The following is a 19,295-nucleotide window of genomic DNA, read 5'->3' on the forward strand; positions in this document are numbered from 1 at the left end:
CTGGTAAAATGGCAGGCTTAAATCTTACACTAGAAACACCTCTGACAAATATACACAAGCAAAGTATAGAGAACAAAACAGGTCAAGAAAAAATTCTATGAAACATCTGGTAAAACACATATTATTTACATATACACATTGTCAACATAGTCGCATTCATTTGCATAATTATATATTAATAACAGAAAAACTTCACTTCTGCAAAGTACAGTACATCCTTCTTGAAAATGGGGTAAAGGAGGGGTTAAAACAATCTGACGTATAATCGGGGCACTCAACCCACTTTCTGAGGATTGGCGGCCCGCACTCCTTGCTCATATGTGATCCTCTGTGTAATTAAATACTGAGCAGCCTGTGTTGCAGCTGGTGTTCCAGTAATGGTTACCTTCCGATTCCGTGTGCCAGGTACGAACTCTCCCTTTTTGGAGATCTGTATCCTTGCACCAGTCAACTCCTGGTATTCCACTAAGGTTTTCCCTCCTTTGCCAAGTATTGCACCAACTAAGTTTTCTGGAACTGCTATTTCAACTACATCCTTTGATCCATCTGTGGATTTCTCTGTCCCTAGAATGGCACTGGCAGCTAGGGGTGAGGCAGCTCCAAAGTATCCATTGGTTGCAGCAGTAGCAGCAGCCAGGCTACCTAATGCAAATGTCCCCGCCGTTCCACCAGCTGTGCTGCCGCTGGCTGAGGCTTCACTGGCATAGGTGGCCAACAAATTGGCTGCTGCTGCTGCTGGGTTGGCACTGGCAGCTGCGGCAGCCAAAGCCCCCGTTGCTGCTGCTTGGCTGAGACCTAAACCTAATGTGTTGAGATTATATCCATAGCTGGCTAATGTATTAAGTGCAGAGGTGATGGCCACCAGGTCATTGCCTGTGAAGCCAGATAAAACTGCTGGGAAGGCCGCAACACCGGCAAGGTTAGCATGTCCTAATAGCCCTGCGGCGGCTGCGGCAGTTGGTAACACTTCAGCAGTGTTTGCATAAGGAGATCCGGTTGGATTGGAATTTGCCACTGGACCTGTCACATTGGCATAACTGATATTGAGACAGCTGCCACTCTGTGGATCCTCTTGTATCTTCTGGATGATAAGTTCAACAGCTTTTCGGTTTTGTTCAGGTTCTCCACTCACAGTGACAACCCTCTCTTGCAAGTTGATCCCATCAGGTTTCTGGGAAAGCTGCACCCAAGCCCCTGACTGCTCCATTATAGCCTTCACAGTAGCACCTCCCTTCCCTATTATCAGACCTGCTGTGCTGTTGGGAACTATAATCTTTACCTGTAATTAAAAAAAATACGTATAAATAATACTTCTGTTTTGTGCACATGCATCATATTACTTTGCTATCCTAGAAAAAGTACAGTAATAAATTGATAATTAGTTTAAACATAATTTATTAAGATGGAAATACCACAACTTTAAAGTGACTTTTATCATACTTTAATAAAATTACCTTATACAATGAGTTTATAAAGGAATATGCAATTTTCAAGTAAAAAAGTAATATTCAAGTCAAAATTATTAAACAAAAGTTCCTTGAATCTCTGCATTTTGCAATACAGTCTGTAGAAATCAGCATGTAAAAAGAGGGATCATAACTGTACAAATGGTCATGTCTTCAGAGAGCTAAAAAATCATAATGCCGCTACTGGTCCTTCATCTGCTGCAGCTCCAAGAAACAGTGCAGAATGATGAAAGAAAAGTTAACATAGACAGCTGTAGAAAATACTCACTTACACCTTTCAAAACATTAATTTCATGTTCCTTTTTACCTAGTAGCTTGGGGGTTATTCACAAATATCTTATCCTTTTTGTGGCTATAGTTAGAGGTAAAGATCAATAAAATAATTATTAGCATTTTATTTTTTAATTAGACAAATAGTCATTTACATTTATAGAAACTGACCACCAAATGATTAATAGTGATATAGGGTGTTTCTTAAGTTAAGGGGATGTGAGAGCTTCATCACCTATATATTCTGATGACGTGACTCTCTATTCTAGAAGATAACTCTATTTAGTAGTACTGCTTGTTACCCTATCATCGTACACTGATGATGAATTACTGTAGTCACTGAGTGTTTAGGACAGCGCAATGTGGTCATTTTGTTAATTTATACTGTGTCCAGCCACAAGAATCATCACATCCTGTCTTACTTCTAGAGACTAACCTTGAGCTTGCATTCGTTGACATCCACATATCTGTCTATACCCCGTCCCTGGGCTCATCAACCCTGCAACTGCAGTCACTGACAGGGCACTGAAGTAGCATCTTCATTCTCTCTGTGGTACAGATGGTAGACTAGGTGGCCAAACCACCTCTAACATCTGAGGGGACGTTTAGTTTCTGAACTTGAGATTTATCTTTTTAGTTTGTTTGTTTTGTAATTCACTAGGTAATTTGAAGCAAGAATCACCAATGCTACCTTAGAACCCAAATCTGCAAAGGGATGTTTTAAAGGAGTTGGTGAGGTCTGGCCATTCCTCTTGAAGGAAGCAGGCAATGAACCTAAATCCATGTTCCAGAGTGGCACATGTGAGTGCATTTATACATCTTAGACATATTCTTTATTTTGTTTGAACACAAAATATTTTTTCTGATTCTAATTTTGTTTAGTCCTATGATTAAAATAGCTTAATTTTTGAAAATTACAAAATCCAAATTTAAAACTACTTCTTAGGAATGGCAAATATATTCAAAGTTGCTGCCTAAGTTAATTTTATTTTATAGAGGCTATTGGAAGAATGTTTTAACAGTTATTAATTTTAGTAGACTTTTTCCCAGAAAATTGCTTTTAAAGATTTGTAATTATATTCTAACCCTAATTCTACCTTAGGTGATTATAAAGATGAAATAGAATTTATTCTAGAATTATTAGACTCAATAGCATTTTGCTTTGCTTCTGAAACATTCATTTATTTTTGCAAATGATGCCTATTTTAAGTTTTATCACATATATGAAAATCCTGGAAAAAGTCTATTCAAATCCTTCAGTTACTCTTCCCAATAAGATTCTGCACTGAACTAGCCAGGATGCCCTGTAGACTATACACTTCTCTAGGCTATGCCTCAATTCTAGTTTTTCCTGTCTGAGTCTCATCATCTGTGTAGGAGACATAAAAGTCCCCACATAGTACACATTCCAACTGTAAATTCCTCAGTGTATCCGGCACTTATTGTGTTTCTCTTTGCTTTGATCTTCGGTGTCTTTCAGCTGACTGAAAGGTTTTTTTCTCTCCTTACAACTGATGTTTTCCTCAATTTGTGTGCTCTCACACCCTGAAATCTTGTATATCCTACCAGTCATTTAGCTTCAGCTACCTATTAAAAAAAATCAAACCTCATAACTCCAAAAGGTTTTAATTGAAAAAGGATCTATTTATTTCATGCGTGTATTTTGCTTGCATGTATATAATTGTATCAGATATATGTGGCGGCCGCTGAGGCCAAAAAAGAGCATCATATCTCTTTTAAGACTTCTTGGGGGAGGGTGCCAGGAACTGAACCCAAAGTAAGGACTCTTAACTGCATATCTCTAATTTCTAACTGATTTCTTTAATCTAGAGTAATGTTAATTATCAAATCCTAAAATTTCAAGATGCATCATGCACATATTGAAATATTCAAAAGCTAAGAGCAGTGATGTTCCTATCTTATCAGAAAGTTTCTGAAAATACCACTACCATGTTTTCAGTGACTTAAAAATCTAATACTGTCACACTGGCAAATAAACAAATAAGTATATTCTATCTGCCTGACTCTACATGGTCATTTACTATTAATGTATACTTTCTGCCATATTTTCTAGTTTCATAGTGTGTGTAAGTAGTTAGCCCAATTTAGCCATGAAAATGTAGTCAGATTACTTTGAGACATCTAGAACTGAGTGTTATTTGATTAAGTGGTGAGGGAGGCTAGTTAAGATGGCACAGTATATGTGGGCCTCTGCAGACTCACTCAAGGAGTAACTGTAACATGAATGGGCCTCCCTTTTGCTTCAGGGTTTGCATTTTAACCTTTAATACTTTAACTGATACACATGAGTATCTGTAGGGTGTTTGTAGAGGTGCTGACACATTTTTATTTTACACGTCACTTTTTATTCAGTGTATAAGCTAAGATAGTGATGGGAAGACTGAACCCTGTTTTATCTGGCTCTGGAAGGGACAGAAAATGAACAATAGTCTCCATTAAATTTCTAAAGGGAAAAGGGTTTAATAGACTTATTTGAATAATGTGATTTTGCTTTGTGTCTAAAACAGTTTTCATTTTTGTGAATGACGTCTATTTTTTTTTTCTTTTTCTTTTTTTCGGAGCTGGGGACCGAACCCAGGCCCTTGCGCTTCCTAGGCAAGCGCTCTACCACTGAGCTAAATCCCCAACCCCAAATGACGTCTATTTTAAGGTTGCATTACATCAGTGCTTGGGAGGTGCAGCTGGACTGGGAAATAGGAAGCCATCCATGGTTTCCAGCCCAGAAGCACTCAAACCATCCCTGTTACTCTGAGATGACAAGCACTCTAGACAGTTACACGAAGGAAAGCTGTTAGAGTCAACTGCAGGGAACCAGAGAATGTGTAAAATGATACAGTATGGCAGAGAAATCTATTTTAAAAGTCAGAATAATTTAGAGTAGTCTTGCTGCTTTATAAAAGTAAGATTTTATTAAAGTTTTGTTATAGAAGAAGGGCTATTTATAATTGTTCACAGGTTAAATAAAAAGGCTACTTATGATAATATTAAAGCCTTCCCAAATCCATTTTGGTACATACATACTAAATCATACGCTGAAGGATTCTTAGTTCTAGTTACCAGGAAAGTGTAACTGGAAATTAAAAAATCAATATGCAATCTAGGGCTCTCATGTTTTTATTTCTCACCAAATTCACTATTTAACTTAAGGAGTGAAAGGTGAACATACCTATGTACAAAGTCAGGGTCTGTGTTCAGTGTGCAGATGATGTGAAGAAAGCATGGGACATGTGGCTAGGAAGGAATATGTTCTGGACACTTTCAGCTTGAAATATCTATTAGACACCAAAGTGAAAATGTCAAGCAAATGAATGGTTATGGCTCTGGAGAGTAGAGAAAGCTTGAGAGTTAAGGAGAAACTTTATGTCATGGAAATACAGTGTTATCTAGATAGGGTGAATGCAAAGAGTGCTTAAATAATGACCAATAAAATATTAAGGGAGGAGAAAGCTCTGACTTTTAAAATCATCAAAGGCATCAGATCAGTAAATTAGTGACTATGAGGCCACATTGTGAACATGCATGTGTGTGCATACACTTCTATACCTACACTAGCAGTAGATGTTCTGGTATTGAAGGAAGCATGGAGAGAAAGCATCTACTTAATTATGAACATGCATGTGTGTGCATAGACTTCTACACCGACACTAACAGTAGATGTTCTGGTATTGAAGGAAGCATGGACAGAAAGCATCTACTTAATGGAGTCCCATAGTTTTTGGCTATAACAGCAGAAAACAATCTTAAAAACCATGATTATAATTTGCATATAAAGATCTCCAGGACAAGAAATCTAACCCTATCTCTCTATGGGTTAAGTCTACTATGGGTAAGCCTACTAATGTAGCCTCAGACCGGAAAATACCTTTTGAATAATATGCCTTTGTACTTTCAATCATATAAATTAGCAAACCCTCTCAATCCTAAACTACTGCCAACACTGAAACTTTTGTAGGTATCAATCCGTTCAAATATATTTATGTCATCTTGCCCCCCAAGTGTCATTACATTAAAAACTCCATAAGAAGCTTCGAAATGAATCTAGGCTCAAGAACTTATAACTTATATAGATAAAAACACACATGTATTATATAATAATTTAATTTTCATAATTTTAAGCCTGAAACAATGCCTTACAGTAAATGAGCATCTCTCTGGGACAGAGCATCTCTCCAGGGACCCTTCCTGACACAAACTAGCACATTCCAAGATGTACAGTAACGTAGAGAGAGCATCTTGCAGCTTGGAGGCACCTACAGTATCAAGTATCTCTCCCAAGAAACTTCTAATTTCTATTTAACATATCATGGTAAATTGATACCTGCCTTTTCATCCTGTTGTCATTTTTAGTTTTTAGGAGGAAAGACATAGGAATAAAATGCTAGTAATTTTCATATTTTTGCCATTACTCTGATGCACTCAAACACAGAACAAGGCCGACATTTTCTGACCATTAGAAAAAGTAAACTGCTTCTTAGTAATTTGATTCCTTTTAGCTCAGACAAAAGCTATTGAACCAGTTCACCTGGGTCTTTTCTATCACTTTCATATGTTCACACATAAATGCCTGCAACGCCAGAAATCCTTCAAGAATTATACTATTCCAGGTCAGGTTGTTTTCAACAGTGTGTAAACACTGTTGAATTACATACTCATACATCTATACATCTCCACATTAGAATAGTTCTTAGGTGAGATTCTTAAGTCTGCACCATAGTACTTCTGTCACTGACATTGCCCATGAGGGCTTATTCCCGTGTGCTTAACAGCATTTGACTTCTGAGCACACATCTTGTTTCTGAATCTGATGTGTATCACATATACTTACAAAAATTCTGAGAAGAAGGTTAACCTTGTGAGAGACAGTGCAACTGAGCCTGATGCTAGTGAAGCTAAACATGCTTTTCCTGGACATTTCTATTCCTTCTCTGTCAACTACCTTTCCTGAACCGCACTCATTTTCTATTGGGTTTTTAAAATTTTTCCATAGGAATTGAGAAACAGTTACGATATCACGGATGTTATCATAGTTGAATAGAAGGTAAGTGTAGTAAGACTATATATTCTTTAGGCTTAATCTCTTTATTCAACAAATCAATTTCTTCTCTTTTCTTTACTTGATTAGAATCAAAGTTTCATTTGAAGGATTCTATAAAACCTATGATCCTGATATATTTAATGGCAGTCACTCAACATGTACTTCTCAGGACCTACTATGTATGCCCCAGATTCTGTTTCATACACCAGAGAATAAAACAGAAAATTCCTATTGTCATATAATGTCATGTTCTAAAGAAGTGATTGGGCACAGAGTATACAACAGGTATTATAGGAAGAAAGTGTATAGTTCTTCCAAGACAGCAGAACAAAAGGCAGCATAAAGAATGTAATTAGGACTGCTGGGGTGAGAGGGAGGGCAGCCAGACAGGCATACTACACAAGGCAGCCAAGTGGTCTTCTGCAGTAGATGCATTTGGAATAAATAGTCTTGGAATGCTACAATGGTTTCAAGCAAACAGCTTTCTGAAATTAGAGTTTCACATGCAGAAAGAAAGACAAGAGCTGAGGGAGAATCTGTCAGTATCTGAAAGAAATATCAAGTCTGTGATGCGAATGCCCAGCGTGAGTGAGGGGTAGTTTTGGGGTCAGAGACAGAGCCTCTCAAGTGCTGGTGCGATGCTGGGTAGATTGCATTTTACCAGGTAAACTGGTTTAAAACAATTCAGATGCAGGCAAGAGAATATAAACATTTGACGGTTTGAAAGGAGGTTTAGGGTGGGTTTGGAATTGTTGAAATGAAGGGAGCACTCCCATGTGTAAGTGGTAATATTAAGCAGGCAGCTGCATGCCATCTGGAGTTACTGCGAGAGGCAAGGTCAAGGAACTTGGGACCTGAAGCTTAAATTTCATAAAATATTTTTGAAAATTATAAATTTAAATCATGAACATTAAAACGTGATAAGAAGCTTGTGAGCCTATATAAATATTCTGTTAATTCATGGTTGTTTGAATGTGGTTTGAGAGACAGCTTTTGTCTTCTCCATAGTTCACGTGCTATAATTTCACTCGAATGCAATGGCGTTGGAGGCCACGGTGTTCAGCAGTGCATACATTTTGTAAGCTCTGCCTTCACTAAAGGGTTACTACTGCTATATGACATATATTTGTGGGAATGCTTTCTGAGAAGACAGCGTGTTGGCTCTTTTCGCTACCTTCTACCTCTTCCATGTGAGCATGCTGCAAGAGAGCTCTCCTTACATGCTGGGTCTGGACTTTCCAGTCTTTGGATTTGTGAGAAGTGTTCTTTATATGGTAGCACGTAAGGCATGAAAGCAGCACAAAATGCCCGAAGCGCATGCTGTATACAGCAGACATAAAAGGCAACATATATGATGTCCAGAAGTCATCTCTAAAGAACAGGACATCCATCAGTGAGGTGGGACAGGAAGGAGAATAAGACACTGGAAGCAGGACCAGTCAGGAAGGAACACAAAGCTGAGTCGTGGATTCCAAGAGCAGGAAGCACATCACAGAAGTGGATGTAACCAAATGGGATACACACTGCCGACAGGCCAGTAACATGTGGACTGAGAACAAACACCTGCAACTACAGTGTGGGCATCACTCGGCATGTGTGGTAAGTGGTGGAGAGAAGAGCCTCACTGGGGTAGATTTAGGAACAGAAAAGAACACAGGAAACAGAGCAGAGATACTTTTGTGGAATTTGATATGAAGGACAACAAGAAGGAGTAGTTTGTAGAGGAAACAGGGAATAATGAGACGGCTGTTCAGTGTTCTCAGATTGGAGACTGGTGTGGGAGGGGAGAAGAAAGGTAAGGAGCAGGGTGAATATGCCCACAATGCACTGTGTACATGCATGAGAGGGTCAAAATCTAAAAAATAAAAGATAGGAAAAGAACAAGGGCAGACAAATTATAATATTGTAATGTAGAATCAAAACTTGACAAAGAATAATTAGAGAAAAGCTTTGCTTTGGTAATAGGAAAAGAATAGGCTTATTGTGCACCTGAAATAACTGACTTTGGTAGGAACAGAGAGAGTAAGGCCTGTGGAAATAAATGAAAAGGCAAAAGGCATGGACATGAAGTGTTGGTCTAGTAATACTGTCAACATCAGTTTACAGAAGTCCTCTTTGGATGGCTTCAATGATTTCGCTGGAGTATAAGTAAGGTTATAGGTTAAGAAAGGGGAAGTAGCAAGTCGATGGCAGAAATGGGGAAGAAAAGACAGTTCTGAGCCTGCTCCTTTTATCTCTGCCCCCTTCTGATAACTATATGACAGCGACTGACTTATAAAACTATGATGAGATGACCGAATATATAATCATCTTCTCGGAACTGATTAATGTTACTGATCTTGTGGATGTTTCTGAAAGTTTAACCAATTCCCTTTGCCTTATAGTTTTGTCACTTGAAACCCTTATAAATAAAAAGCTGCAAACATTCACTTTAAAATATTAAACACAAAAAAGGAAGTAACATGTAGCAGTGTCAGCTTTACACTTCATTCTTTTCCCAATAGAGAATCACCACTAAGCGCAAGCAATGGCATGCTCCCTAGACTGTAATTATAACCTAAGCTAAGGGCAGTGAACCTGACCACAGACATACCCGGGGCTGCAGAAACAGACAGTACTAGTATTGGTATGTTATTAACTCGAACATTTAAAATAAGCTATTTACCAAGTAATTTACTTTTAAAGACTAATATCTTTCATACTTCCTTTAAAGGAGACACTCCGATATTGAAGCACTGTAAAAAGAGCTGGGGACTTTAATATGTCAGATGAAAGGCTCTAAGAGAGTCTAGCATCTGAATTTCACATGGGCTTACTCAGCATGTAAAGAGCAAGGCAAGCTCCTCACCACAAATAGTGTGCTCTAGGGTTCACTTTCTTGCTATTGATTTCTAAGGTTCACCACACAGTGGATGTTCTGTTTTCAAGGATGTTACTATTGCACTATACTGTGCTCAGACATTGTGACCCAAGGAGACATGTTAAGGAGGCTAAAGACTAACATCAATAAAAGTCAAGTGCTAGAAATGATGTTTACAGTAAGAAGTTTTAGAATGATGGCTCTGCAGAACAAGCATATCCTCTGAATTACTGTTATGGTTTTCATTTCTAGACCTTCTGCGTATTTACAATTCTTCTCTGCATATCAGTAATACAAATGACTAATCGCAAACGAGAACTTGATCAAAATCATTTAGCCAATGTTGATTAGAAAACAACACAAATGTTAATTTTTGACTGTACTCTCTCTCTCTCTATATATATATATAGTATTTTACTTTTGTAAAGCTTAAGATTATTACATTAAGCTATATTTTCCTAAATAGATTGTATTTACAGACAGAAATCAGTAAATTAATTAGGACAATTCGTAAGAAAGGAGGAGGTGCTCTAACTTAAAGTGTGAATGAACAACAAAGACGATGTTGCTTTACTACTGCCTCTGATGGGAACCTACCATGAAGGAGTACAGGAGAGAGCTACAAATTACTAAGAATGAAATGTTATTGATAAGCTACAAGTCTTTCAATAAATTAAGGATTTGATCTTCTTCGTCTAACGCTTGCTTCATGTGATCCAGGAGCTATGCTTCTTTGTACATAAACAGAACAAAAAGAAGAAAGAAAACAGTATGAATAATAAAACGTATCGGTTCAGTAGACAGAATATGAAATCACAGTGCCTATATTTCAAATCACTATGATAAAATACTTGCCAGAAGCAAGTGTGATATATATCTAGATATATCTAGAGGGGAACAGAGCATTAACAAGAAAGGAGATATACTCGGTCTTTTAAGGAATCACTTATAAAAATCCACATTAATATAAATAAACTAAAAGTGTAATTTCAGAGACAAAATTAGTAGATTGGCTTTCTACGTATCATCTTATTTTGAGAAAAATCATTGTCTTGTTTATGCTGTACTCATCTGTCCAGCTTTTGCTGAGAAATCAAACCCTAATGGAGCATAGGAGAGAAATTTAAAACAAAAGCAGTCATTCCCTTGTGAGTTTCTATACCACAGAATTAAAGCATGGGGGAACAGAAGCAAAAAGAGGGAGGCTGGAGAACATGGTCTTCAGAGAATAGTGCTAAACACATCATCCTGATGGGCCTTAATTCTTTCAGGGACAAAATGGGAGCATTTTCTTATGGCTAAAGGAAGTGTCTTTACATAGAAAGAAAACCAAATTTCTACTATAGACCAGCATCTTAAGAGTGCTTAGATAAGCTTGTCATTTTATTTTCCCAGGTTGAAAATTATTAGAATTACTCGATAGAGAAATAATCCTGATGACTTTAAATTAAATAATATGAGAAATGCCACATTTACTATGTGTAGCAATACCTTTTTGGACAACTAATAAAAATATTTTAAAATATAAGATGTTAATATTTAAACCATTCCCTGAACCCTTATTTTGCTAAAAAAGAAAACCAGAAATAATAAGAAAGTACTTCTTATTTAAATAAAACTCAACTCACACAGTGAAAATATGTTTAAACATTTTATACTTCTATAACTCAACAAACTTGAAAAGTGGCCTGCAAGTATTTAGTTCTAAAACAACTGTGAAACTGAAGAAATAAGATCTAATTTTCATTGCAAAGTTTGATACTGTTGCAATGAATATGATTAAGAGTTCTTAATTAAGAAAATGAATCCTGTTTATAATTATTAAAAGCTAAAATTACACCAGTTTTCAAGCTAAAAGTGCTTATTGTTGAACTGTTTACAAAGTAAGGCCGGTTTCAAAGAGTAAAATTATTGTCACCTTTAAAGACATATCTATACTTAATTTTAATACAATTTATAACCCATGTGATATGCTTAATTTCTTTATAAAAATTACTAGGAAGATACATTGAAAGGGATGAAAAGACCAACTCAATAATTAACCAGCAGGGCTCTGTAAAGTGATCACTGTTTTAAAAAGTCCAAAATTCTCATTAAGTCTACTACATCAATATTTTTTGTTAATGAAGTTAAAATGCATGTAAAATTAAAAATGATATTTATTTGGAATCTGATCATGGTGCATATATGCGAATGAACGAATAAATCCTTAACCCACCATTATCTTTTTCTCCAGTTGGCAGGCAACCGCTGTGAAAGAATGGTGTAGATGAGAGGATGATACTGTACCTGATTGGCTCTGGAGGTGGTCATGGGGTCAGATGGAGAGGACTTGGTGGTAGTTGGGGAAGATGGCAATGTCTGGGAACAAAGCAGTTCAGGAGCAAATCAACGTTTATGAGCCTTAAGCTGATCATTAAACAAAACAAAACGAAATAAAATGTAATATAACGAGAACAAAATCCTATGGACAAAGTTTCCACCTAGTTGTTCAAATTTAATGGAATTTGAGGTCAACTGAGTAACTGATACATGTAAATACGCATGCATAAGCATGTAAAAATAAATTCATGACTTAAAATCATGGTGGTGACGGATAGGAACTCACATGAGTGCTAAAGGCATCCTGCCCTTATGCATGAAGAGCAGTCCCATTTCTTTCCCTCTAATTTGCTTTGGGGAAAAGAGATGTCAAAGAAAATTCAAGAAGTTAGATGAATAAAACTGGAAGAGCCACTTTCCTATCAATGAATACAGTCGGAGATTTGAAGAAGTGGTGAAATGAAAGTTTACTTTGGCACAAAAGTATCCACCTACTTAATATGTTGAACATCACCAACAAGCTGATTCCACATGAATTTAGGGATCCATACATAAAAGCAATTTAATTTGCAGTTCTGAGTTCTTAATACACATTATCTTCTAAAATATAAATTTTAATATACTTAGAGTCATCTGAAAATGTAAACATTATCCTCATTAATAAATACATAACTGACTGCATTCTAAAAATTATCACTATCATTTATGATAAATGTTACATTTATAATAAAGAGTATAATGTATTGTGCATTATCCACCTATGTTCAAAATAATCACAAGATATTATAAACTGATTTTTCTGTCCATTTTCAAGCTTCCAATATGCTACAGAGATGTGTCACAGCAAACTATACATATTCACTGAGTCAGTTACCCAGTCTTTTTAGAAACCTTTAACTTCTAGCAAGGCAGTAAATTTAAGGGATTCAGAGTTTTCTTCAAGTGTTGCATTGCACGTAACATATAACAGGGCTAGGCCAGACCCTTTAAGGGAATATTTCTTAATAGGCAAAAAGGATAGTTTTCTATAGTTTTGACACGCCCATATAAAGGATAATATGTGTTAATTTATTATGTCTATCAGTTACTGATATATGAGCAAAGACCTATCCTTGGAGGTTTGACAGTGCAAAGAAAAGTACATGGGAGTGTTTGTTTGTGGTCTTATATGTGTATTTCAGGTGTCAGAACTTTCCAATTTAGACAGAATAAGACAGTTTAAATTAAAATCAATGATTAATTTGATCACTGACTTCCAGTAATGATACCATCACAATAGTTGCACCACTGGACTTCATTATGTCCTTCGCCTATTTTCTTTCCTAAAACCTACAACACCTGGAGAAGTCGTTGGTCTTATATGGAGTTGAGTCAAGGACTTTTTCAAGGCACACAATCACACACATGCACGCACACACAAAACCTGGAAAAGGTATTAAGTCAGGGGAAGACTTAATAGCTTCAACTCTTTTATTTTCTATTTTGGCACTTTGTAATTAATCGTCAGACTTCTAGAGAAACATTACTTTCCATGTCTGAAAGTCACATTAACAGGTATTTTTTCCATGCAATGATATACTGAGCATGTTATCATACTATTGTATGCTGTATGAATTCAAAATCAAAGGTTTCATTTTCTCAACCTAGCTTAATGACATGGTATTGTAGGAGGGATCCCATACACTTAAACAACTGTTCTGTACTGACCTCTGGCCAACACTCAAGTTCCTGAGTAAATAGATATTAATTCTAGCCTTCCTTTCTCCCGTTATAAGTTGGCTTCATACTGAATGCAGATCTGGAGTGCCCATGTTCCGTAGGATAGAACCATTCTCAAGTACTGGACAATAGCATCATGAGACGTAAATCCCCATGAGGTGCCTCACTAGTGCGAAGAAGTAGATGTAAGAGTAGCCATATGAGGCTCAGGATTTGTAATAACTTAGATTCAGACGATCTGTCAAAATTTTATTGCTATTCTTTATGATTTTCATATATTCTGAATATCTATTAATAATTGATACAACTTTGATATTCATCAAAATTGTCCTTAATAACTTGGCTGCTCTCCCTTTCTTCTATGAATGAAATAAATAATTTAAACCTTTGAATTATATTACTGTGCTTTAAATATCTTAAGCATGATGATTAAATAGGAAGTTACATTTTAATACTTTACATAGGTGAGAATTAATCAAATGTGTGCGGTAAAGCATATGCTTACTGAAGCATTAGTGTATTTTCTAGGGTGAAATATTTGATGTAATGACAGAAAAACATGACAACTTTCCTAGCTACTATTCAAACACATCCTTTGAAGAATAAATGCATCATTTTTATAATTTGCAATAATAAATATATGTGAAGCAGTTTTCATTTCAGTTGCCTTTTAAGTTTTAGAATGAAAATGGCCCTAATAAACAGACGAATAGGAATATAGTACAATAGTGCCTTTAGTTTGGAGGTTCATATTAATTAGGCCAATGCAATTGTGGGAAAAATTTTAAGTCCACAGTTAGGGATGTCAAATCCATGTAAAATGTTTTGACATGAAATACAGGAATACAATAAGTTTTTCATTATTATCGCATAAAGAAAATATTTATATCAACTAATTATGTAATTAATATATAGTGATTATAAAATGCTATCAATTAAAATATGTTGTGAGTATGTATTTAACCGACTATCCTAGCAATACCAATCCGTGTCTGAATTTGTAATGTATACCATTTGTAAAGCACCTATTTTTATAATATATACTTTTTCAGTTTTCAGTAGCTTTGAGCCCCACGCCGCTTTTTCTCCTTTCAAAGGAAAAGCCTTTTTACCTATATTACTTCAATGGCTATTCAACAATTCTTTAGATCCTACAGGCTGAATTGCTTGTTACAAAAACATGATTTAAAAACAAAACAAAACAGGGTTTCATTAAATAGCGTTGACTGGCTTGGAACTTGGTAAGTGGACTAAGATGGCTTTGAACCCACAGAGATCAGTGTGCTTCTTCCTAAAACTGTTGACTCCCTGAAATATAAAGTCACTTTAAAAAAAATCAAGATTTTTTAACACTAAACATTTTATAAAATATTGATATAACTATTTTAGGGAATTAAGAACTAAAATGTCTTAATAAAATATATGATGAATTCTTGTCAAAATGAGTTTTGCTGATCCAGAGATTATTCTATAAATAAACTATACAATAAATGTGGCTTTCCTTCTAAGAATTCTCAACAGTTTTTAAGGACATGTAGTATTCACAGGTGAAGCATGGAAAGCTATGAGCGACAGATCTCCACTGGCCCCTCTACGCACATCTGCCAACCAGTAACTGACCTCTTTCTACTAATCACGCAGTTCCCAAACTTTGTAGCGTTATATTAAACAAGTCCTGTATACTACTCCTTAAGAACAAAGTATTTAAATAGCAACTCTCCCCTTAGCCAACTGGCAAATACCCTGTCTGTCTCACATCATTAACATTAGTCTGTTTGGTCTATTCATATTTATTTTCTCACCAATAACAATGCTTTAAAATCTGTTTTGTTTTAAGCACAAAGAAGAGCAAAGTGCAGAGAAGCCTTCACTTTAAAAATAATCCTTAAAATTCATTAAAGGAGACCTCTCAGAAAATGAGGAATGATCTTATAGTCTATAATCCCTTTCATCCAAACACATAAGGCTCCTGATCTGTCCCCCATCCTACTTAACAAATGTGAATATTCTCTAAACAGTAGAACACATACTCCGAGTCAGTCAGTCCTGTCACTATTCAAGAGCTGTGATAGCCTTCTTTCCAATTGCATCATAGCTCCCCCTTCTAAAATGGGCTTTCCCTGTCTTCCTTCCTAACTAGGCTCTTTTGAGATTTATGGTACACTGTTTATATTACACCTTTAAAATATGAATATGCTTTCATATTTCATAGGGTAAGCAATATTACAAACAAACTAATATCAAGTTCAAGGTGTACCATTTTGTACATTTTACAATTAAGAAAGTATTTAATTAATTTATGTTTGAATAAATGATGTTCAAAAATTCGATGAATTTTGCTGACTTATGACAGAAGTAAAATTCAGGGCAGATTTAAAAAAAAATCTTGGTATTTTTTTAAGTGTAAGAAAATTCTTCAAGTTCTCCTAGCTTTTTCCTTACAAAGTTTGGATTTTAAAAAGGACTCAGAATTAAGAACTAAGTAATCTACAACATGTGTTACATGAAGTTGAATCTCAGACACTGAACCAGAGTTCATCACTGTCTGGTAGGGAGACTTTTGAGCTGAGCATGCAGGAAACTACATTTGTATAATGCCACCAGTCAAGAAGGAAAGGTACATGTGGATAGAAAATTATGGTTTACAAAATGTATTCACCCAGTGACCTGTATCTGGGAACACAATGTACGATAAAATTTATTAGAAATTCATAGCACATGGTGAAGAGTCATCACTTTTAAAATCTAATTTGTTAAAAACTATTTTTGACTTCTGATTTTCAGTACAGATTATAACTTACAATTCTAAAAAAACAAAACTTTAAAATTGACAGGCACAAACAACCGAGTAGGATAATAATGTAAACACTAACAAAATTGATTTTCCACCTGAATCTATTTTATGTAAAAGATATTTGGCTGCAGCATTTTCTTAAATCCAATTTTAATATGTAAATAACATTGTGGAGAGTAATATTTATAATTAATACTTGAAAAAATTATTTTGGAGCCCACAGCAAAAGCAAATGTGTGTGACTTGTTTTAGGAATACTCTTGGCAAGGCATCTTCAGATTCTGTGAATTAAAATTCAAACTTGTAAGCATCAAGAAAACCCCTTCTATCTATTCTATGACTAAATAACTTACTTTATAAATACTTATTTTATAGACTCAAAGTGGCATTTTTCCTTGAGAATAAAATCATAGCTATTTAAGTTTATATACTGAAAACGAGAACAAGGCTTGTTATTAAATATTAAATTGGTGAACTAGATAGCTAAAAAGTTAAAAACCTGAAGTGTAGAGCACAAGATGTATCTCTGTAGGAGGCAGAAAGGCATTTCTCCACAGCTTTTCAGAAACTTGCTATGGTGCTTACACTGTTCAGACAGTGCGTGTTAAACGCTGCCTCAGCACAACAGCGTTTGTTTCTGGCTTCCTTGCAGTGTGTCACTATGTTATCCATGTCACTGACTACATGAAAATGTAGTGTTTACCAATAATTTTTAATCTTATGAATATTAAGACATATAAATGAATGTGAGTATCTGAAACTAGATAAATCAATATATCTTAAGCATAATAAAAATTAAAAAGGGCAAACAAAAATCAGTCAAATCCTTTAAAATTCTGGTGGGATTTATCAGTCTACATTGGTCCTGTTTGTATGAGAGCAGGTCAGTCTTAGACAACCATGGCTAAAACTGGAATTTTACTGGGTCAGACTACTATTTAATGGTACAAATAGTAAGAGAATCCTCATATTATTGTATAGACATAGTCTTATACTATTCAAAGTTTAATTTCATGACTCTTTTAAAAGAAATTATCAAAATGGTCAGCTAAATGCTTGAATATTTTCATAGATGTTACAGCAAAAAAGGGGAAGCAATGGGCTGTGTGATGGCAGTAGGAAAAGAGAGCAGATACTTCAGTGCTCCTGCAGGACATTTCTAGCCCCACGTGACCCCAACCCGGATGTCTCCATCTAGACAACTTGTTTTCCAATCTGACAACATCTTCATATCACTGTTAAGTCAATGTTATTTGCACTATTTTCTACTCACCTGGCATAGATAAAGTAAGCTCTTCAAGCTGCTACCTGATTATGAATAAACCAACACTAGTATGTAGAGCTTTAAGGTATGTGGATGTTGCCATGTGTCCATAGAGAGACACCTTGACATAGTTCTGGAGTAACTGAACTATTCAATATTAATGGAGAATCTTGCTAGCGATCGTTGTTTGGAGTAAGGGATACTTTCTTATGGTTTAAATAAGGAAGTATTTTTAAACAGACTATTAGTAGGTAATTAAATATTAGTCCATAATTTGAGCATATATTTGCTATCCATAAATTTTAAAGTTGATATATGGTTATTATGTTTATCTAAATATTGATAAAACTATGATAGATTCATAACACTGGTTAACATAGTTTTAATTCAGAAACATGAAATTAATAGAACTTTCATCTACATTTCAAATTTATTACAATGAAAATAAATTTTCTGTTAATTGCTGAATAATAATACATTTATTCTAAAATGACAATCTGTTCATAATAAAACTAAATCACAAATTAAGTGGCTAAGTAAAAGGGCAAAAAAGTAGACAATAATTATGAACATAATTTTTAAATATGTATGTCTAAAATATTTACGGTAAAAGAACCTACATAACATCGAGCAATGTCATTTCCCTATAAAATATCAAGAATTATTCCCATCTTAAAAATTCACAATGTTTTTTCCTCAAGAAAAATTTTCTTTACAAAAAAACCCCATACATTAAAATTCAACATTGGACCTTTATAACAGATATATAAGTACTATACATGTGATACAAAACGTAATAGCTGACTGATAACAAAGAACTGAACACTAGGTGTACAACGTGACATATACATATGTGCTGATGAAACGTTAGACAAGACAAATTACCAGAACAGGAGTCTACACGCAATAACTATATTGAGAACTAGATATGTCACTAAAGTTGGGCATTGGAAATGTTGAAAATATAAATGCATTTCCACATTTCATAATTTATTTAAGAAGTGCTATATTTTAAACAAAATATTTCCATAAATTAATAAAACCCATACCTCTATATTTGCAAAAAGCCATCCTAGTCTTGTCAGTGCCTCTTAGTATATTACCAATAAGTATAAAATTAATCAATATATTGATTTGCCAATTGAAGGCTTCAAAAGTCTTCAAAAACTAAATGGCAAGTTTAACCATTTTCATACTAAGACTAACCTGTTTCCCCTGAAAGGAATTCACACTACACTGTGGCCATTTCTCCCTGGTTTCCCAACTAAACACTCACTTGTTTGATGCGATCAGGGTTAACGGTGGTCTGAGGTTGCAGGATACTGACTGGTTCTGTCTTGGCAACATTTTGGGGCATTTCTCGAATTTTTTCTGCAATGAATCCATGAACTGCATTCAGTGCTTCAATCGTTCCCTGGATCAAGCAAACCCTCTCAGTAGTACCTGCAGACAGAAGACTCATTTTCAGAAAACATTCCTTTTCACTTCACATTGAAAAATTATGAAGACAGAGGAAAGCATAGCATTACTAAATACTGTAACAC

General features: G+C 35.3%; 1 protein-coding gene across 3 annotated transcripts in view; it reads right to left on the reverse strand.

Moving 5' to 3' along the window:
• The window catches only part of Nova1 (NOVA alternative splicing regulator 1), a 125,242-nt gene that overhangs the window by 5,172 nt on the left and 100,775 nt on the right, over window positions 1-19,295 (reverse strand). For 2 of the 3 annotated variants that reach the window (NM_001414916.1, NM_001414917.1), the window contains 3 exon segments: window positions 1-1,279; window positions 11,942-12,013; window positions 19,028-19,194. The exon segment at window positions 1-1,279 is cut by the window's left edge and continues 5,172 nt beyond it. In NM_001414916.1, the coding sequence (NP_001401845.1) occupies window positions 275-1,279; window positions 11,942-12,013; window positions 19,028-19,194 (1,244 nt within the window). In that variant the 3' untranslated portion in view covers window positions 1-274. 3 annotated transcript variants of the gene reach the window in all.

This window comes from Rattus norvegicus, chromosome 6, assembly GCF_021556685.1.
Source record: "Rattus norvegicus strain SHRSP/BbbUtx chromosome 6, alternate assembly SHRSP_T2T, whole genome shotgun sequence".
NCBI lineage: Eukaryota > Metazoa > Chordata > Mammalia > Rodentia > Muridae > Rattus > Rattus norvegicus.